Source organism: Calliphora vicina, chromosome 5 (assembly GCF_958450345.1).
Source record: "Calliphora vicina chromosome 5, idCalVici1.1, whole genome shotgun sequence".
In the NCBI taxonomy this organism is placed as follows: Eukaryota; Metazoa; Arthropoda; class Insecta; order Diptera; family Calliphoridae; genus Calliphora; species Calliphora vicina.
The window spans coordinates 13,892,995-13,915,868 of record NC_088784.1 but is presented as its reverse complement, the minus strand read 5'-3'; the positions used below and the strand labels follow the sequence as shown (position 1 = coordinate 13,915,868).

Below are 22,874 nucleotides of genomic sequence, written 5' to 3'. Positions count from 1 at the left end.
AAATATAGAGGGGAATATAGATGATTTTATAGATAAGACTACAATAGAAGATATAGACTTAACTCTAGAGGAATATAGACGAGACATTTTCATATAATTTCAATTCGCAAGATTTTGAAAATTTGTGTGAACTTTACGGTTTCTGCTCATTGTCAATTAACTATAGACACAATATAGATGAGAGTATAGAGAATATATTTAAGAACATAGACAAAATATAGACGAAAGTATAGACGATAATATAGGCGAGACTATAGACGAGGCTATATGCGGGACTATAGGCGAGATTATAGGTTAGACTATAAACCAGACTATAGGCAATACTATATAGAATATAGATGAGCCTATAGTCGAGAATATAGACGAACATATAGATGAGATATTATTGACGAGAATATAGGCGATAATAGATATGAGACTATATGCGAGACTTTAGACGAGAATGTAGATGAGAGAGACTATATACGAGCCTATAGACGCTAATATAGACGACACTATATGCTAGAATATCGACGACAATATAGGCGGGAGTATAGACGAGTCTATAGGCATGACTATAGAAGAACCTATAGGCAAGACGATAATAAAGGCGAGATTATAGACGAGAATATAGACGAGCCTATAGGCGAGAATATAGACGAGAATATAGACGAGCCTATAGGCGAGAATATAGACGAGAATATAGACGAGCCTATAGGCGAGAATATAGACGAGCCTTTAGGCGAGAATATAGACGATAATATAGACGAGCCTTTAGGCGAGAATATAGACGAGCCTATAGGCGAATATATAGACGATAATATAGGCGAGAATATAGACGATAATATAGGCGAGAATATAGACGAGCCTATAGGCGAGAATATAGACGAGCCTATAGGCGAGAATATAGACGATAATATAGACTAGACTATAGATTAGACTATAGACGAGAATATAGATGAGAGAGACTATATACGAGCCTATAGACGGTAATATAGACGACACCATAGGCGAGAATATAGACGACAATATAGGCGGGAGTATAGACGTGTCTTTAGGCAAGACTATAGAAGAGCCTATAGGCGAGACGATAATATAGACGACAATATAGACAAAATATAGATGATGCTATAAGCGAGAATATAGGCGAGACTATAGACGAGACTTTAGATGACAGTTCCCTTCGGGATTCCTTTAAGAGGCGTTATGTATTTGGTGTATAACCTAAAAATGAGGGGGTTTTTTAGCTTTTATTTTGAAACATTTGTACAATATAAATTTATTCAAAGCATTAGCCATTGTTTGCTATGACCTTTTCCCATCTTTCTGACAAAATATGGATTTCGAACTTAAAGAGCTGCTTATCTTTTGAGGACAAGAACGAATCAAGCCAATATTGGATACTTTGTTCCAAAGTGAAGCGTATCCCAGAGAGAACACTCTGCATCGATCGAAACAAATAGTAGTCGGACGGGGCAATGACTGGACTATAAAGCGGGTGAGGCCAAACTGCCCAACCACTTCTTTCTAAATACTTTTTAAGGGGTATTGCAACATCTGGCCGAGCGTTGTCATGATGGAATATTACGGTTTCATGTCTGGCCGCATATTCAAGGCGTTTTTCGGCCACTGCTCGCATCAAACGAATCAGTTGCAATCAGTACAGGTTCCCTGTGATGATCTGGTCAGATTTCAGCAGCTCAAAATAGATAGGACCCTTTAGCTCCCACCAAATACAGAGAATTGCCTAAGCGCCAAGGATATTTGGCTTTGGTTTCGAATCGGCTGGTTGGCCGGTATCTCTTACAAAAATTATTTTCTTGTATAGGGTTTAATCATCATTTCGGACATACAAAATAGTCTTCAAGGCCTTTCGGCTTCAATTCGTATGGTAAACCATTTAAATGCTTTGGATGAAACCTGCTGCTGAGTAGCTCTCAATGATTTTGCAAGCTCTTATTGGGTTTCACAACAATCTTCCTAGAGTAATGCCTCCAATTCTTGGTCTTCACACTTTTTTGGCTGACCTGGGCGATCTTTGTTTTCCGTGTCAAAATCACCTCTTCTGAACCACACAATCGGTGTGCTTCAGCGGCACTTTTTTCACAAATTAAAGAAGTTAAGCAAAACTTCCCGTATATGACGTTTTGTTGGCAAAAATTCGATACATCAAGAGCAGGACATTCAAAGCTGTGTTCTTCTTTCCAAGATATGAAAGAAATAAACGGTTATTCAAGAGCTGTATAGTGAGTTTCTTATTGCTTTTGGTCAACATTTTTCTGGCAATCAAATACGTAGCCATTTTACAGTATATTTTGTCAACCCTCTGAATACAGTGTCCACCACTCCACTTGTCAGATATAATGTTCCCTAGATCATAATGGGGAAGGTACTAAATCCAACATGTGGGTTATTAAGTCTGAACCCAGATAACACACCTAGGTAATTGCCCAGGAATCTGTGTCTTTTGACAGTCACAGAGCAACCATCATATATCCCTTCGGTTGTGGTGCGTTTTATTAGAAGAGGGCCAATCTACATGTGCTCAAAGTAAGCAGATATCCATAGTTCCTTACAAAAGAACCAAAAGCCAATATTGTATTATCATGATACCAAGGTTTAGAAGTGGGATATTTTTTGGATATGACTTGATCAGTTTTGTTAAATCACTATTCTTGGGTTTTTCTTTAAATGTTTGTTAGTGTAATCTGAATAATTGGAGTTATTTTGTTCTCTATCCCTTGATGTGATCGCTTATTGAACAGTCTATTGATCAATGGACCATAATAGTTGGCCCATTTCTCATTTACATTAGTTTAAGTGAAAATCAACAGACGACCAGACATCGTTAAAACGTCTGGTGCAATATTGTGGAAACTACATATGAATTGACAAACAAATATGCATATTACCCCTACCTCTTACCTATCATGGTGAATGGAAAATTGTGGAGAAGTATGACCACCTAGGAATTGTATGTGTGCACGCGTATCACAAAAAATGTTATTTGTATATTCTTAGAAATGAAATGATTGCATTCAATTTATACAAATGTATATTAGTACACAGATACATTGTAGGTAATTGTTGGTGGAATAATGAACTTTATGTGTGTTTGCCATGAATGTTGGACGAAAAGGAGTGTAGAGCTGTGGTACGGAATAAGAGTAATTTACGTTGCCACATTATTTTTAATGTTAAGGCTAAAGGATTTGAAGGTTATTCCACTCATACACAGACACTGAAGCATGTTGTACGTCTGTATATTCCAAATAGATAATTGCATTTTTATTGATATTGCATTATTCATGGCATTTAATGACCATTAAGAAGGTCATCAACGTTGTGTAAATGTGCGAATTTTGTACACAATTAAATGCTATTCAAAGTTCAAGTGGGGGTTGGAGCCATAAAGGATTATACGTGTAACTTAATTAAAATGTTTAACATGAATTCTTTTTAATGGAGACTCGTTGAAGGGGTGTTGTTATGTTTTAATAGACAACTTCAAACAAGTGGAAATAAGGGAAGATAAAAAATAGTTTAGTAGTGGTGTACGGTGAAGCTTAGTAGTTTAATGGAGAGAGCTATTGAATAATCCAAAATGGAATTGAATAGAACAATAGTTTGTGAAGTTATTTTGAAAATTTATGATTCTGTCCAAATGCATACAGTCAAGGAAAAAACTCTATATACAGCTATAAAAAGATTTTTTTACTTTGTCGGTCCACCCTGGCCATCAATTATAGATTGTAGTCGTCGTCGCATTAATGCCACCGAGTTTTCCGTTATATCGGGTGTTATTTCAGACCAAACCAAGGTCTAATTAAAGCAGTTTTGAGGGTTTGACGGCTTCTAATGTTATTTTTCTTACTTTTTTCTAAAACATCCCATATCGGTTTATGTCAGGAGACTGGGGACGTGAATTTAGTTGCTTTGGAGCCTAATAAAGAAGCCAGTCTTGCACAATGTGTGCCGTTAGATTAGGCTTGTCGTCATACTGGCAAATCCATTGATTTCCGAGACGCAAACTATCAGTAGTACAGTATTGGATTTTCTCCTCACTCTGGACCGAACATAATTTTTAAAAATGTTGTATTTACTTTAACCTGTAAATAGAATACGAATTAAATATTCCTTTTCGAGAAGTGCTTTCTCGAACTCAAGGCGAAGTTTCCGATTTTTAGCGGAAATAAAAGAGATTTCAGGGTGAGATTCTGCCCCAGATTGAGAGATTTGGATTTTCTAAAAATGGAAATTTTTAATGGTGTATTATCCAATATGTTTCTCTAATTTTGGAGCACTTATTTTTGGATCCTGGTACAAAAAATAGACTAACCACAGAATATTGAAAAAAGCCACTTCAAATTCTCTAAAAAATGTACAATTTATCGTTTTATAGAAATGTGCATTATAATTTCAGCTCTAGAATAAAAATGTATTTGATGTTAATAAAAAATACCTTTGATAGAGTAAATAAGGTAAAAAATAATTAAATAAATGGATAAAAACTATTTTTGCTTTATTGAAGTCAACCTGTAATTATTTACATAACAAAGCAACTCTGTTATTTATAATACCCTTAAATGCAACCCTGTCATTAACAGCTGTTCAACTCTATTGTGAATTATTAAAAACTATTTTGAAGATTTTCTACCAAAACACGCAAACTGCAGTAGTTATTTAATAATTTCTAAAATTATTTAAAGAAAAACCATGCAAAATTGTAAACAACTCCTAACATTGGCCATTAAAAGCCAACAACGTACCATTTCAACAACAGCACCATTGGAGGGAAAACGAAATTTCCGCAAATTCTTGACGTTCAACAAACGAGGCACGAGGGTGGTTAAAGAGGCGCAACGCACTCAGCTCCAACCAGCGGTGCCTGTTCATAAAAGAGGTGTACGCGATACTGGTATGATAGTTAATGGCAAATATGTAGAAATACCAGAAAAGATACCCGAACTTATAGTGCCCAATTTGGATGAGTGTAAATTGAAGCCTTATGTATCTTACAAGGCAGCCGAAGTCATACAATCGGAATTCACTAGCTTGGATTTGTTTAATGCAGTGTATTCCCAAAAAGTTATACAAGATTTTAAGGAAGGTAAACTAAAGGAAGATGGCGCAGCAGTGGAGGCTTCAGAAAACGAACTGTTAACGGCAGAACAGGCATTGCAGAGAGCCCGTAAAACCGGCTCAGATATGTTTTAAATGTTAAGCTTGTTGTTGATGTTCTCAAAGAATATATTAAATATAATTTAAAAAAATAAAATAAATAACTTACCAAATCCTTTTAGAAAGTATAAAATGTTTATTTTCTTCCGAGGACTTGCAAGTTTGGGAAAGTTTTATTAAATGTGTTATTAGTAGTTATTTGAGAATTTGATTATTTATTCTGTCATAAATTTTTGACGATAAAGAAACAGTTTTCGCACCCATTTATCCTGTTTTTGATCGGCATCACCCAAAAACTGCAAGGGAGTGAATATTAGCTTAAAAATATAGATATTACTACCAAAATAACTTACATTGGGATGAAAAATTGCCTCCTTTGTGTTGACATCCTTTAATTTATCCAAAGACATGGTAAATGTAACAGTCTCCGCCTGTAGATCTATAAAGACTTTGTCCGAGGGTAAGCTGCTTTTCTCGGGAGCCTCTCTATCTCTGGTGCTAAAGAAAGATCTTGGCACAAATGTGTCCTCTTCTATGGTATCCAAAGCTTTTTGTACTTTAAAATCCATTAAGTCAATAGCTTTGGTAACTGCAGATGTATTGGGGGTGGTTGCTGAAGTCAGGGCACTCCTTGAATTGCTTTCAGAACTAGGCGCCCTTGTCTTGCTGTTACGAGAACTAGAATATTTTGAAGTGCGGCTGCTACGACTGCTGCGGCTTTCGCGGGAGCTGGATGATGAAGTGGACGATGTGCTAGAACTACGGCTACGGCGACGATGTTTAGATTTCTTGGAGTGTTTGGTCTTTTTAGATTTCGATTTGTAGTGACGTGAGGAATAATAATCCCGGTCATAATCTCTATCCCTGTCCCGATCATAGTCACGATCTCTATCGCGCTCTTTGTCCCGACTGACGCGTTCACGTTCACGATCCCTATCCCTTTCACGGTCTCTATCGCGATAGCGTTCTTTATCCCTGCTGCGTTCCCTATCACGGGATTTTGATCTGGTCTTATGTCGGGAACGTTGATAACTAGATGATCTTTCAGATTCTCTCATTTTTTATAGTAAATATTTCGTTTACTTTTTATTTTTAATATTTTTATTAATTTTACTCTAATTTTTCGTTTAACATAGAAACAAACATTCACAATAATAAAAATTTGCGTGGTCTTCAATCACAATAGCAGTGTTTACGTTATGTTTTAGAACTGGCAATGCCGACAAGTGACATATTTTTTAAAGTATTGACAAGTTTAGTTAAGAATTATAAAAAAGGGGAAATAATACGTAATTTGTTTAAAAAATATTAAATTTATACATAACTAAAGATATTTTAACATACAAATTATAGCTTGTGTAAGTTTTAACGAATTATAAGTGTTTTATAAAGTTTATTTTCAAATTTTGCTTAATTTAATTATTTATTTTTTTGGTGATTTCTCTTTATCATTTTAGGTATTCAGTTTATTGGGGCTTGTTAACACTGTTTCGATTACGCCGCCATTTTTAGTTTAGTGTGTATTGGTGAAAAAAAATTCTCATAAGAAAAAGACGCGTTGCTTATAAAATTGTGAAAAATAATAAAAAATCGGCTATAATTTCGAAAATTAATTAAATAATTCCATTATTTATATGTTACGCTAAAGCTTAACGATGAAAATCTCTAAAACGGATATAACATTAGATTTAGATTGTTTAATTGAAGAGTTATCACCGGCTCAGTTGGGTGCTTATGAAAGAGTTGCCAACGAGCATAACGCCATTAAAAATGCTCTAAAAACTGCCCTCAACGCCAATGATGGCAAAGAACTATTCAATGGCCAAGTGTTCCAGGCCTACTCGTTTAAGGGCAAAGTGTTGCAAGAGTTAAAAGAGGCTACTTTGCCACCAAAGAAAACGCCCAAGGCTGATGATGCTCCCGCCAAGGGCGGTGGTTCTCGCGGTGGACGCAAACGTGCACCCAATTTTGTGTATCTGGAGTCATCGGATGAAGAGGATGATGACGTGCCATTGGCTAAGAGAATTGCTGTAGCTGCTGGTAAACATATTAAAACAGATTCTGGTACTCCAGCCAAGGGTAAGAAGGGAGCGGCTGCCGCGGATACTAAAGACACAACTCCAACGGGTAAAGGTGGTAAGGCTCATAAGGACTCTAAGAAAGGCGTTAAAGGTGCGGTTGAAGCTCCGCCAGCACCCAATTTCCGTCCTTCGGAGGATTCTGCTGTGGGTGGCTTGATTATAGGCTCCGATGGCAAGGACGGCAAAAATGCCAAGGAGAATAAGGAGACAAAACTACAGGGTAAAACCTTTCCCTCATTGGTGGTTTTGGCTAAACCTTGGCTTAAAGTCAAAGATATGTCGGCTACTCGTAATAAGCTGGATTCCAAGGTCAAGTTGGTGCTGATGCTGACACCCAACAAATTTACCGAGTGGTTAATACAGGAGGGCCTGCTAAAGGCTGAACAGAAATGTGCAAATCATAAGACCACTGATTTGAAATTGGGTATGTAGAAAAGAGAAAAGCAAACTCTTTAGCAGGATTCTTTGAAATATATTGAAATTTTGTAAATCAGTGTATTTTGCTGTTCTGTAAAACAGACATTTCAAAATCTGTAAATTTCGTAAGAGAAAATTCCCCAAATCATGTATCATTCAAAATATTGCCTTACAAATATTTCCAAATTTAAAATATTTATCAAATTTTCATTATTTTCTTTTCACAGGCGTTTATTCTGATGCCTCTAAATTCCCCTATACCGGAGGCTATGTTTGGATTAGTGAATGTTGCCCCACACGTTTTGTATCCGTTTTTCATGGTTCTATTTTCGAAGGTGCACCCCATCCACCCTCTTGCATACTCAAGCTCATTTACCATTGGGCCTGTCAGACCAACATACAAAACGTTGTACAATGGGTCAAGGTAGATAATGTCTATATAAAGGGTGTTTACACATGGCTAAGAGCCATTTGCACCTTGGCCGTTCATCAGAAATGTAAAAAACTAGGTGGTCCCGAGAAATACGTTGAAGTTGGTGTCATTTCATTCGGCACTACCTCACAGGATGGCCAGCAGCGTCAATTGAAAGTGGAGGTGTTGGGCGTTTTAGATTATGCTGAAAAAACTATACGTCTAAGAGCCGTAGAACCTTTATCCGATTCTGATCGTAATTACAAGAAACGTTTCCAAGTTATATTGGAGCCCTTGAAACGTTGGGTATCACAGGACAGTGTTATATGTATTGATTTGACTGTTGATAAAATGACTTTGTATTCGATGGGCTTTAAGAATGTAGTGCAAGCAGCTGCTACTGACAGTACAGCAAAACATACTAATTCAGCCGTTATGGACTATTTGAGACGTATTGTACCCAGAATGTTCCAAAACACTTTGTCATTGTTGTCGCGTCAAATGATCCAGCAATTTTTGGATGAACTGGTGTGGCGTGAACAATTTGGCACTTATGCTTTGCAGGCTTTTAATAATATAACTGGTCATATAGCCGAGCAGACACGCATTAATTGCAATGAATCGTTGACACAAAGATTGTATCATGTAAGTTTTAAAAATGGATTTATGTTTTAATGAATACATTTTTTATTTTATTAATTTCTTGTTTGTTTTAGGTGGCCACTAATCCCTTTAAGGACTGGAGTATTTTGCCCGCCAATGCCAAGGAAATACCTGCAAATACTACTCCTAAAAGATTAAAAAAACGTTAGTAATTTTATTTATTTTAAGTAATTTACCATAATAGGGCAGGGCAACAGTTATTTAAAAAAATAACAATTATTATTGTTAAATAAATACTTAGTAAGTTTTTAGGTAGGTTATTATAGAGGCTAGCTTTTTAAAAGCTATAAATACAGTTAATAGTTCAAGTTTTTTAATAGTTTTTTATATATTGTTGATCAATTTATATAGTTTTTTTATATTGCAAAAGCCAATTGTAGGTATTTAATAATTTCTTAGTTTGGCCCGTTACTTAAATTTTAAATGTCATAATTCCACCTTTTATTTAATTATATCTTTTTCCATTTGAAATGGAAGTAAATTTAATTTTAACATATATATTGTTTCAATTGAAACTTAAGATTACATTACATAGGTTTTAGTCCTTTTAGCCAAGTCCGTCTGTCTTTCTTTTAATGCTGCATATAACATAAATACTCATAGAACGGAAACTAGAAACAAACTCAAAAAAAAATCACACAATTTTCACCATTTTTTTACTAATACATTCTCACCACATAGATTTTTGACAACTGAGTTAGGGTCTTCGACATGAGAGTTTCCAAACTATGTGTATCTATCTATGGCCTATAATTTTTAAAAAGTTTGAGGAAAACTAAGTTTAATATTTATAATTTCTAGAGTTTGCTGATAAAATGTAGGAAAATATTTAATGAATTGTAGAAAACTTTAATATCAAGCACAAAACATCATTAAAAAAGGCAATTTTAGCTACAGGTTTAATATCGACTGGAAAAAATGGGAATTTTTTAATATACATAGTTTGATATGTAAGTAATGTAGTTTTTTCTGTTATCAGTTGCTCATATTATTCCTATTCTAAATCTATACAAATCCTATATTAATAGGGGAAAATATACAGCATTCCTCCTTGCACTAAACACCTACATGACTTCAGGGAATCGCATAGCACAAAAACGGCTTTGAAATTAATATACATACACTCAGATTCAATTTCTCCCGCTGGAATTGGATCTTGGTTCCGCAACACACAGCTACATCTTCCGAAAGTTTTTCCCCATGACAAAACGTTCAACAACAATGAAACTCTTATAAAAACGAGAGTGCTAAGGCTATAAAGATTCTGCTTTGGATTTATCCAATGTTAAACACTTGATTGTTAACTACATATTTCAAAACTATGTCAAAATCAAAACATCACAAAATAATAGGTTTTCATGCCGCATAAAGAAGTTATCTTATTACACTACGTAAGCCAAAGATTGTTAACTAAGTATTAAGTTATTGAGTTCATAGATAAATTTCAAAACATCGCAACATAAAACCTCATCGACAGTTGTTTCTAACAAAAGTTTTTTTTTGGGACTGTCACAAAAACAACTGCTTCTTTGTGCTAAACACCGGATTATCAACTGTTTCAGTGGCAAACAAGAGTTTGCTGATTTCATAGATAAAAAACCGAAACATCACCTACATAAAAAGTAGCCATTCAGCCGCAAAGAGCAGTTCTCTCACCGAACGTATCATATACTATCCACCCAAATATGGAGAGTGTCACTAAGCCAAAGTTGTTGTTTCTATCAGAAGTTCTTTCTCCCTGAGAAGAATATGAAACCGGAATGAGTACTTTTAAATTACAATGTATTTGCATACAATTTCAAACATAGTCGTATCGGAGTAACCCCCCGCTCAAAATATCTCTATTCAAAAATGAGAATATACAGGTCCGAACAATATAGTCTTCAAAAAGGCGGAAACTTTTTTCAGTTGTATCTATCAGAAGTTCTTTCTCCCTGGAATGAATATGAAACCGGAATGAGTACTTATATAACCCTATCGGAGTAACCCCCCGCTTAAAATATCTTTATTCAAAAATTATAATATGCAGGTCCGAAAAATATTCTTCGAAAAGGCGGAAACTTTTTTCATAGTTATGAAAAGCATTAAATTGCTTTTTGAACATTCGTCTTCGTTAATTCAACTGTTTTATTAGGATCAGCAACTTTGATTTCGGTACAATTTATTTCGTAAATGCAGTAAATTTGTGCATCACTGATGCCACGACCTGCAAACTCTTGCAACATACAACTAAATGATGCGTTGGTTGCAGAAATTTGCTGCATCACTGCCAACAAATTGCATTAAAAGACGTTTGACGTACAGCAATAATGGCAAATATGCTTTTTCGAAAAATAAATCTGATTTTTTTTACTTTTTCCAAAAAAATCCAACACAAAATTACATATCGTTACCTTAATATAGAAACGCCCTAACTCGTTTTTTCCAAAATTTAGTTTTTTGCATACTTCGATAGATAATCCCGTAATAAACCATTGATAAAATAAAATGCCACAACATTAAATTGGTCTGTGTTAAAAAAATCGCAACTACAGAACTTTAAGTTAGGACCTTTCTATATTAAAGTAGCGATATAATAAAACAAGTAAGAGGGCTGTGCGGAATCTTATATACCCTTCACCAAATTATACTTAAAAATATTTTTTTTTTCAAATATTTTTATTTAAACAAAATTATATTTTTTTTGCTTATATTTTTTTTAAAAAAAGTTTTTTCCATTTTTTTTTTAATTTTTTTTTTATTTAAAAAAAAAATATTTTGGAAAAAATTTAAGAAAAAAAAATTTTTGATGAAAAAAAATTCTGGTAAAATTTTTTTTCCCGATTTTGACCCATTATAGGTCCAACTTAATATATATAGCCTTATATACATCGTTACAATGGACTTTGAAATATCTATTATTAGATATTATATTAATGACTTAGTAATCCAGGTATAGATCATAAATAGGGCAAAAATCGAGGTTGTCCCGATTTTTTCCTTATATATCAGCCATTTATGTCGGTTTTAAATAGCAGGAAGAATTCCGAGCAGGAAGAATTCCCGATATATTGATATATAAATTTATTTGGGGACTACGGAAAGTTGATTTCAACATACAGAGGGACAGACGACATGGCTAGATCGACTTCGCTATATATAACGATCCAGAATATATATACTTTGTGGGGTCGCAAATGAAAAATGTAGAAATTACAAACGGAATGACGAAGGGTAAACAAATATAACTGAGTCTAGAATTTCGTTCACTAATGAATTAGCTAATGCTGCTTCTGATTTTATAAAAAACAAAATTCTAATTGTTTAAGACGATTTAAAGATTATATTAATATCAAACTTCTTTAAACCCAAAAATGCAATTTCACAAAAACGATTTTTTTTTCTAAAAATTTCATAAAATTTTTCATAAAATGTTTTAAAAAAACATCTATAATTTACATTTTTTTGAATAGAAAATTGTACTGGTTTTTTTCTTTTTTTCTTAAAAATTTCTAAAAGAAAATCATCATATACACTTCAATATTTTTATACCGTACACCACCATAGTGGGGAGGGTATAATGCGTTTGTGCAGATGTTTGTAACGCCCAAAAATATTTGACTAACACCCCTCTTAAAGTATACCGATCGACTTAGAATCACTTTCTGAGTTGATTAAACGATGTCCGTCTGGCTGGCTGTCCATGTAAACCTTGTGCGCAGAGTACAGGTCGCAATTTTGAAGATATTTCGATAAAATTTGGTACATATTATTTTTTCGGCCCAAGGACCAAATGGCTGAAATCGGACCATTATTTCACCTAGCCCCCATACAAATGTCCTTCCGAAATTGGACTTTATCGGTCATAAATGTTTAATTTATAAAGGTATCTCCACAAATTGCGCTCCAAATAAGTTTTATATATACAATATTCATGTCACCAAATTTTGTTACGATCGGTCCATAATTAGTCATAGCTCCCATATAGACCCGCTTCCAAAAATCACTTAAAAATGTTGGTATACTCACAAAATTCAACATAGTAAACTTTCATAGAGACATAAATCACACGACCTAATTTCATGGTGATCGGTCCATAATTGGTCATAGCCCCCATATTAGGCCCACTTCCGAAAATCACTCAAAAATATAAATTATTGAAATTTTAAAAGAAAAATGTTTTTGCTCTTTTACTTAGGTCGGGGTCAAGCCCGACCATACTTTCTTATTTGTTTTTTTTTAGATTTTATTAATTTTTTTTCTGTAAAATTCTTAAAATTTTAAGTTCTTTTCAAATACTGTTGCCCTGTTTAATTATTTATCTATTAACGTTTTAAGTCTCTTGTTAACATCTTAACTTCTTTTTTCATTTATAGATCAAGATAAAATTATTGATTTCAATTAATTATTACAAATTTAGCATGTACTTTTAAAAATTTCATTAATGAGATTCTAGTTTTTATTATAATTATAATTAATGTTTTTTTTATTATGATTACATATTATTAAATAATTTTTAATGTTTTTATTACAAATAATGTACAACTTACCATTACCTGAATTTTACTTTAGCTGCCAAAAACATCAACAACCCACGAAATATTGTTTCAATAGTTTAATGTTAAACAAAAAGCATAATTATTATTATTTTTTTTTTATTTATTTTTAACTAAATATTATTATAAATAATTCAATTTCAAACCAAAACTTTGTTAATAATCTTAATTAATTATCTTCTGTTCGTTATTTTCTTCTTATATATCAATAAATTTTTGTTTTTCTGGAAAAATATACAAAAATTTAGTAAATTATTTTTTTGTTGTAAACTAAACAAAAAACGTAAGTTTTTTTTATAAATAAATTATTAAAAAAAATGAACCACATTTATAATTAGTAATTTTATGCTTTTTGTTTAAATTAAATAAATTAGAAACAAGTAGTAACAAATGGTTTAAAATTAAACAATTAAAAATTTAAAGTAGTAAAAATAGTTTAATTGTAAACTTTAAAAATCTTTTAAAATTGGCCTTAATTTGCTTTTAATTTAATAAATTGTTTTCTTTAATTCATTTTCTAGCCATTAATGAGGCCGACTATGTTAATGCGGATAAGGTCAATGTGAAAAATATTAAAAAAGAAAAAAATGATGAAGATGCTCCCAGCTCTTCGGCCACCAGTAAAAAGAGTAAGCATAGAGCTGATGAAGATTCCAAGCACTCGAAAACCTCCAAAGCCACACCGGCTAAGGGGGCCAAAAAGGAACCCGTCTCTGCCAAAAAGGAGACCTCCTCCTCCTCTAAGAAAACCACGGACACTAAACCCGCTAAAAAGGAGAAAGAGAAAGAAAAGGAAAAAGAGGATGATGAACTTAAGGGCTTAGAGGAAATGTACTATGGCATTATGGATGGCCACGATGAATACTATGAAGAGTTTCCCTATAAAAAGGAGAAAAAAGAGGGTGAGGAGGAAGCAGAGGAAGATACTGCACTCTATGCCACACAAATTGAATGTCCCATTTGCGATACCGCCACCACCTTTGATTCCAATGAAAAGTTGCAAACCCATTTGGTGTCACATCTCAATATCGATGGCAAAGATCACAGTTTACAGTGTTTGTTCTGTTTGGAGAAAATGGATACGGAAACTGTGTTGACCAAACACAATAACATCATGCATCCGGAGGAGACAAAATCCTCTAATTCGGCTTCTTATCGCTGTTTGATATGTCAGCAACGTTTCAATTCTTTGAACTTCTTGACATCGCATTTGCAAAATAAACATTCTATGCTGGAATTGCCGTATTATTGCCAGGCCTGTGGCTATAGGACATCGTCGCATCGCGATGCCGTACGTCATTTCTATGATGATCATAAACATCAGAATTTCTTGCAGTGTCCCTATTGTTTGGATGTAAGTTTAAAGTTTATTTTTATTTTGAAAATATATAAATTTTTCGAAGCCATACAAAATCTGGACATATATGGTACATGAATATATCGGCTATGGTCCGGAGAATATGGTTTAAAGAAATTAGGAATATTAGTCCATTAATAACAGAGTTATCAGCAAAATTTTTGTTTTCTTCCACAAATTTAGGAGACATACATAAACTAGTTTTTCATTAAATTTTGACCGATCAGTCAACACTTTTTTTAATCCGATTTTTTTCCATTTTTTTTTGAAATAAAAATTAAAAAAAATAGAATCCGGAATTCTTTCGGCTCGGTTGCTATTTAAAATCGAGAAAATCGGTCCACAAATGACTGAGATATAAGGAAAAAACCAGGACAATCTCGATTTTTGACCTATAACTGGATTACTAAGTATTAATATAGATAATATGGATATCTAATGATAGATATTTCAAAGACCTTTGCAACGACGTATATAAGACCATTGTAGGAATGGGTCAAAATCGGAAAAAATATTTTTTTAACCCGAATTTTTATTTCACAAAAAGATTTTTTTTCGCTAAATATTAAAAAAAAAAATTAAATTTCAAAAAAAATTTAATTTAAAAATTTTTGAAAAACAATTCGAAGAAATTTTTTTCCAAAAAATTATTTGGAAAATAAAATTTATTTTTGTTTTCCAGGACAATCTCGATTTTTGACCTATAACTGAATTACTAAGTCATTAATATAGAAAATATGGATATCTAATGATAGATATTTCAAAGACCTTTACAACGACGTATATAAGACCATTGTAGGAATGGGTTAAAATCGGAAAAAATATTTTTTAAATCGAATTTTTTTTTTCACAAAAAGTTTTTTTTTCGCTAAATATTAAAAAAAAAATAAAAACAAAATTTAAATTAAAAAAATTTAATTTAAAAATGTTTAAAAAACAATTCAAAGAAATTTTTTTCCAAAAAATTAAAAAAAATATTTGGAAAACAAAAATAAATTTTCAGCCCAATTATGAATAAAAATTCCGCGGGAGTTTTTTCCCTTTTCTCATTTTTCATATTCAAATTTAATGGGAAAAAACTCCCGGGGAACAAACTCCCGCGGAATTTTTTATTCATAATTGGGCTGTTTGTTTACCTAAAAATATTTAAAATTTGTATTTTGAAGTATAATGTGGTGGTATCTTAGATTCGGCACAGCCGAATATAACTCTCTTACTTGTTTTTAACTAAAATTCTTGTATATTTCCTATCTATCCTTCCAGATCTATCGCTTCTGCTATAAGGGCATAATTAATCAAAGTAATATTGAAAACTACTACATGCATTTGAGGCAGCACATGAGTAAAAAGGAAATACATCTAAAGTGCACTAAATGTTCTCTAAGTTTTGTTGATAAAGGTTAGTAATATTTAAAAATATCTTCTTACAATTTTCTTTAAATCTTCATTTTTTCTCTCCTTTAAAGGTACTTTAAAACAACACATTTCCAATCATCATCCCACTTTGTTGAAACATGCTTCAAATGTACGCCAACTTTTAAGAAACTCTATGTTGATACAACAACCTAAGGTAGGTTTTATCTAAAGGTTTTGGTTTTTAAAGACATGTATTAAAAATTTTATATTTTTTTTTAATCATATAGGTGCGCAGTCATCATAAGGAGCCTTTACCCTTTTCGGTGCAATCAAAATTGGGCGATTTCTTTGCCTTCATAGATGGTTCTATATGTGCTGAGTGTAATACGGAAATTATTAATGAACATCATTATATGTAAGTACAATTTTAAGTAGACGATAACTTTATGGGTTAAACATGGGAAAAAAGACAGAAGAATTGGATAGGACGTGGGGGACTCAGAAAAAATAAGTCGTTTGCATAAATCTGATAGTGTTTTCGGGGTTTTGTGAGCATGAGAAAGAGATATTGGTTCATTTATTATCTCTAAGAGGCAAATAGTTGTATTTGAGGGATAATATACCTGTCCAGAGGTATCTCAGGGTCTCGAGGTGGAAGATATCAGAGCAAAAACGTAGTTTATCCTATTGTTTAGACCTGTCACTGTAACCAAAACTTAAACTGAGTGGTTTGTGGGGCATGTGAGTAGAAGGGTAAGGAGCGAGTTAATTTTTTGTGTATATTTTTTGCATTTAGGTACATTCGAGGCAATTAGTCGTATTAGAGGGACCAGAATCATCACAGGGCATCTTTTAAGGGCTATCACAAATCTTTGAAATGCACAGTACGCCAAATAGGTTGTGGTCGTTCCGATTTTTCATGTGGAAGTCAGTTTAGCATAACCTGTGTCTAAGACCTGCCTTTAGTTATATTAGAGGCAAATAGTCGTATTAGAGAATTAACATGCCTGAACAGAAGCATCTCTGGGTCTTGATCTGGAAGTTATCAGAGCAGAAAAGTAGTTTTCTTATTCTTTAGGACATTCTACTTTAACTACCACTTGCATTCATTCATGCTCATTATTTTTATATATTTCTTCAATTCCTTTAACTTCACAGCGGCAACTTAAAGTGCAATAAGTGTAACTATAAAACTGCCTGCGAACGGGCCATGTTCCAACACACCAGCGATTGTACGGGCACTACCGGCACCAAAGACGTCATGGAAATGCCCTTGCCCAACGAAATGCATTGCATTTGTGGTTTCTCCACAGCCAACGGCAATAATATGGCTCATCATCTAGCCAGCTGTGGACAAAAGTCAGCCTATCCCACTTTACAGGTGGCTCAAGAGAACACCGTCAAACGCAATATGCTGGATATGTTGGGTTTAGTTAAACGCGACGGTGAGGCAGGCACAGATGCCGATGGTGGTAGCTCAGACCCAAATATGGACGTAGGAGGAGATGCTGAATCGTCTTCAACAGCCCTAGACGTGCCAGACACAGTAAATACAGAGCCACAGCAGCAGGAAGAAAATTTGCAGGAACATCATCAGGAAGCCATGGAGGCACAGCAGTCAATTGCACCCGATCAAACACCCATACCATTTGGACAAATGGATGCCACCCCAGTGGAACAGCAGCAGCATACTACCCAACACTATGCTCATATTGTGGACAACACCAGTCACTTGCAGGTGCCGGGGCAAAATCAATATCATTTGGGCTTTGGCCAGGCCGAGGTGGCTCCACATACCTTAAATGCCGCCGATATAGATATGCCTCTCATCGGAGAGTTGGCTGATCCCAATCCACCGCCAACACCCCAGTTTTTGGGTGAAGTCCATACGCCCATGTTCGATGCAGTAGCCGCTGCTGAGCAGCAACATTATCATCAAATGATGCAACAGCAACAACAACAGCAGCAGCATCATCTTCAGCAACATCCCCATATTCAGCATCATCAACAGCAATGAAAATGACCCAAAACTGCCAGGGAAAGATTACCCTCTATTCCGCCCTGGCAATACTACTGAAACAACTTTGCATCAATGGTAAGTTCGGTAAAAATAATTGCAATTTTTTTTAATTATAAAGCTAAAGGTACTACGTTTACATTAATGAAATATTTGGCAAAAAAAATCGTAACCACTCAAAAATTTATATATATCTATCCATTAAACGAATATTATTTTAATAAACAAATAATTATTATATTATTTGGAGTTATTTGTTCTTATAAAAGTCATGTAATATCAAATAAGCAAGAATTGAAAATAGTGGTTACGTTTTTCCCCTCAATTATTTGATCAATGTGAACGTACCATTACAATAATGTTTTAAATATCAGCCACTTTTTTTGTTGTTTTATTAAAATCTTATAAGACAATTTCTTATACATATAAATTATATAATTATATAAACAGAAAATATTTGCACATTTTCTTAAACCCTTAACCAGGAGAATTATAATAAAACTAACACTAAAAGTACTAAATGTTTTAAAATTAAAAATACAATAACTTTTAAACATTAAAATACCATTTAAATTAAAATCTGTATTTGTTAAAAAATAAAAGAAAATACTTGAAAATTTGAGACAGTAAAAGCTAACATATTAAGAAATATACAAGCACAAACATTAAAATAAAAGAAATTTGTAAAAGTGGTAGTAATATAAAACCTAAAAAAGTTTTGTCCACTTGTCAAGTAAACTGAAATATTTAATACTTTAAATGAACGTTTACAAAATAAAAACACATACTACAATATATTTCTTTAAACAATATTAAAATTACTATAAAATTATGATTGAATATTATAAATAGTATATTTAGAATAAAAAATAGTTTTTAAACCAATTAATAATTCTTATTTTTTGCAGAGTTTTGCTGAAACCAGTTAACAAAAGCAATCAAGATTTTTGTTCTCAATAAAATATATGTGTAGCCATTATAAATTTACTTTTTATAAAGAAAAATCCTTTGTTTAAAAGGATTTTCTAAATAAAAAAGTAAATTAAAGCAGCAATTAATTTTTATTCTCAATAAAAGTAACAAAAATGTTAAAAGTTTAACAAAAACATCGACAAAAACTTAAATGGATGGCAATCGAACTTTAGTTGCGTTGCCAGTTGCCTAAATGGTAGTAGACCCCTTTCACACTAGGCAATTAAGTTGCGCAAGTCTCTTGTGTTTGTAGATGCCCTAGGTTAAGCAGAAGTAATTTTTGCATGCTGTTTTGTTGTTGGGCAAGAGACTTGCGCAACTAAATTGCCTAGTGTGAAAGGGGTCTTACAGATGACAACTGGCTGCATAATTTTATGTTGCCAAATGGCAACCAAAAATTTGTGGTTGCCCTTTAACAATGCAAATGAAGTTCGTTTGCCATCCATAATGACACATAAAAGTTTAAAAACATAAAATTTTAAAATTTGCAAGAGTTTATGATCTATAAAAGTTAGATTATTAAGATTCTGGAATTTTAGCTGTCTGTTTTATAAATTTCTACATACTATATTAAATAATCCTGGAAAAAAACTAACCTAACGTTATTGTTGAGATGATTTCTGTCTCATGCGTGAGGTATGCAAAGCTGACAATACCAAAGCTGTATCCAATTCTTTATGAGTACCCTTTTCACTATCCAAAACAATTTCGCCAGCTCTATCATGGAATCTAGCCAAGACACGAGGGCGATAATCTATTCAAAATTAAATAAAATAACATTAATTTCTTTTAAATTTCGCTACATTTTAAATTTAAAACACTTACCCACACTGCTGGCCAAAGGATTGCCGGTTAATCTTAAAGTTTCCAGCAAAGGCAAACAGGCCACATTATCCACTTCCTCTAAATCATCTATGAGATTACAGCTTAAATCCAAATTAATTAAGGACAGCAATTTGCGTAGACCCTTCATGGATTTCAATTTATTTTGAGCCAAATTTAACGTAACCAAATTACCCAATTCCAAATGCCAATCCACACACTCAGCTATAATATTTACAGAGAGATTTAATACCTGCAAATGTGGCAATTCGGCCAGATTTTTAATGGCACGCAAACGATTCTGTTCCAAGTTAAGTACTCTAATTTGTGGCACTGTTCTAATACTTTCATCGATCTGAGTCAATAGATTACCCGACAAATTCAATTCCACCATGTTACGCCACAGCGGAGAAGTAGATGTTATGGGAAAACCTCCATTCGTGGTGGAAGTTGATCTATTTAAAGCTATGGCTTCGCCTGAGGGAATGTCTATGCTGGCATTCTTGTGCACATTGTCGCACAGTAGAACTTGATTAATGGAAGTTATGGTGGTATTGTGAACACATATCTTTTGCAGAGTTGGTTTTAACAAACCAATATCTATAATATTTTCCGTAGGCAAGGCGAAAATCTTTAAGCATTGGAGATTACGAAAAGCATTTAAATTGAATTTAAGAGTTTTGGGTATTATATTACTACGACCAATGGGCACATCTACAGCATTATAATCGCTAGCAAATGAATCATTATTTTTCACTGGCGTCACCTTAATAACCTCCAGTTGCGTGCAAAAGTCAAGCACATGAGAGAAATCATATTTTCCCCTTTGTTCTATGCTCTCGGGGGGACAGGGTAAATTTAAACGTTCACTGATGGCATAAACCTTTAAGGAGAAATTTAGAAAGTTAGTTTTATGTTAGATAGGTATGTAGTTTTATTTAGTTTTGTTTTCACCTCTAAAGCTGAAAAATGATATTCCTTGTTGGCACTTAATAAAGCATCACCACTTTCATTGCTTAGTTTGGCTAGATCTTGCAGTAAATATATAATATCGTATTTGTTAAAGTCTAGAAATTCCGCCAATACCCGGGGCAGTTGTATGCGAAAGAAGACCAGCAATTCCTTGAGATATTTTTCTAATTGCTCACGTCTTTGTTCGAGAAAGGCAGGATTTTTATTGCCCACAATCTGAAAGGAGAATATAGAAACAGGTTAGAAAACTAATTTAAAGAAAACAATTAAGGGAGCCAAATTATAGTTACATCAAAATAAAAATTAATTTTTTGGGAAAACATTTTTTGGGTATTTTTTTTTTAAATTTAATTTTTTTTTGTTTTTTAAATACTTAGTGAAAAAAAAAACTTTTGGTGAAAAAAAAATTCAGCTAAAATTTTTTTTTACATATAGAATTTTTCCTGCTGATTTATCTTAATGAAATTGCAAACAAGTCCCACAATATGATAAAATAGTTTATTGTTAAATTCTCATTAGAAATTTAGTTAGCATGACTCACAAATGTTTGTAAGGAAAATTATTGATAAATAAAGTAATATATAAGAAGTGAGGTACTATTTATTTCTTTTAAAAAATTTTCTATAACAAAACAAATAATAAATTATCAAAACATTCATTCCTGCACTTGTATAACTGTTTGTTTTAATTAACATCTATTAGAATTTACTTAGAACTTAATGAAAATAAACACTGTTCACAAATTTTGCAAGTGTATAACACTTTCAAACTGTTATACAATAGTTAATAGCTTCCTTATATCATTCATAACTTTCCAACTTACTTTTTTCGGTGGCAATAGCTTTTTTGATATGCTGATTTCCTCCACCAACTTTTCATTGAGCTGATCAAAATCCTTATATCTACGCTCAACCAGCCAATCGACCTGGGCTACCCGCACCCTAATGTCGTAATAGATAATGCCCGTAGCTGATTCATTAAACTTGGGCACTGTTATTTCACAGTCGGAATTCTGGCGGAAATAGCAAGACATTTTTAGGCTTCTCCACACAAGAAACCTTTGCAAAGCTATTAATTAAACGACACACACACAAAATGTTAAAAACAAAGACAATTCCACGTTCAAATTTGTACCCAATTTAGGGGGCCGATTTTTTTTGTTGTTGGAAACACTTAAAATTGTTTGTGAAATGGTTGGTATTTACATAAAAACACTTTAAAACTAATATTGCACTGGTTTTGTTAAATTATATTTAAAAATTTATTAAATTTTCTTTTAAATTTCACACAATCAATTCATTGTTTTTTCCTCAACAAATTGTGAGGAAAATAATACAGCCAGAAAAAAACAATTCACAACAACAACCACTCAATTTTGACAGCCAGCTGTTTTGAACAGAGTTGCCTCTTTTGTGCAGAAAAGCAATTGTTTTAAAGGTGTGGTAGCTTTATTTGTAAACAGCTGTCAACCTTTAACTGTTCTACTGGATCAAGGCGAATTTATACAAGGTGGAGTCAGTCAAACAGCTGATAATTTTTTTTTTCGCTTTTTGGTTTTAACAGTTGTCAAAGCTTGTTTTTATATTTAAATATCTACATATTCTAATCGTATTAACAAACTATTTTTTTTTACATAAATAAGTAAAGCTCTCACTATACAATTATCTACACCATGGCAGAACAAGCAAGGTACAATTATTAAAAAGTACGTTCTCAATTATACATTCCCTATAACGTCAAACAAAAGAAAATTAAAAAAATTAGAAAAAAAAAACAAAACGAAATGTCTAAGACAAAAATAAATTAATTAAACAAATTTTTGTGTATTTACTTTTTTTTGTGAAATATTCAATTCAAATTAAATTTTTTCCAAATAAATATGTGTTAGTTTTAATATAACGTGCAAAACAATGCGAAAACAAAATAAAAAGTGATGAGAGTAAATGTGTTATTTGACGTTGTAGGGGTAAATATTGAAAACTCTCCCTAATAATTGTACCTGGTTGGTTCTACCATGATCTACACTACATTAAGTTTTAATACATATTTGTTTATTTTTTCATTTTTGTTTTTTGACATTTGTTAAGACCAATTGTTGTATTTGTAGAAC

General features: G+C 32.9%; 4 protein-coding genes across 4 annotated transcripts; 2 read left to right on the top strand and 2 right to left on the bottom strand.

Moving 5' to 3' along the window:
* Positions 1 to 4,627: 4,627 nt before the first annotated feature.
* mRpL41 (mitochondrial ribosomal protein L41) lies at positions 4,628 to 5,293 on the top strand. Its single transcript, XM_065513585.1, has one exon. It carries the CDS (start codon positions 4,696 to 4,698, stop codon positions 5,194 to 5,196), a length of 501 nt encoding a protein of 166 aa, XP_065369657.1. The 5' UTR covers positions 4,628 to 4,695; the 3' UTR covers positions 5,197 to 5,293.
* Positions 5,294 to 5,295: 2 nt separating this feature from the next.
* Positions 5,296 to 6,278, bottom strand: LOC135961936 (uncharacterized). Its single transcript, XM_065513584.1, has 2 exons — positions 5,514 to 6,278; positions 5,296 to 5,456 (listed from the first exon to the last, which is right to left on the bottom strand). Exons 1-2 carry the CDS (start codon positions 6,216 to 6,218, stop codon positions 5,376 to 5,378), a joined length of 786 nt encoding a protein of 261 aa, XP_065369656.1. The 5' UTR covers positions 6,219 to 6,278; the 3' UTR covers positions 5,296 to 5,375.
* A 412-nt stretch (positions 6,279 to 6,690) lies between these two features.
* row (relative of woc) lies at positions 6,691 to 18,890 on the top strand. Its single transcript, XM_065514139.1, has 8 exons — positions 6,691 to 7,665; positions 7,886 to 8,715; positions 8,787 to 8,877; positions 13,790 to 14,622; positions 15,889 to 16,024; positions 16,092 to 16,195; positions 16,269 to 16,396; positions 17,140 to 18,890. The coding sequence occupies exons 1-8, from the start codon at positions 6,816 to 6,818 to the stop codon at positions 17,996 to 17,998; spliced, it is 3,831 nt and encodes a 1,276-aa protein (XP_065370211.1). The 5' UTR covers positions 6,691 to 6,815; the 3' UTR covers positions 17,999 to 18,890.
* LOC135962293 (nischarin) lies at positions 18,360 to 21,953 on the bottom strand. Its single transcript, XM_065514141.1, has 4 exons — positions 21,588 to 21,953; positions 20,747 to 20,980; positions 19,796 to 20,675; positions 18,360 to 19,724 (listed from the first exon to the last, which is right to left on the bottom strand). Exons 1-4 carry the CDS (start codon positions 21,795 to 21,797, stop codon positions 19,573 to 19,575), a joined length of 1,476 nt encoding a protein of 491 aa, XP_065370213.1. The 5' UTR covers positions 21,798 to 21,953; the 3' UTR covers positions 18,360 to 19,572.
* Between the last annotated feature and the right edge of the window lie 921 nt (positions 21,954 to 22,874).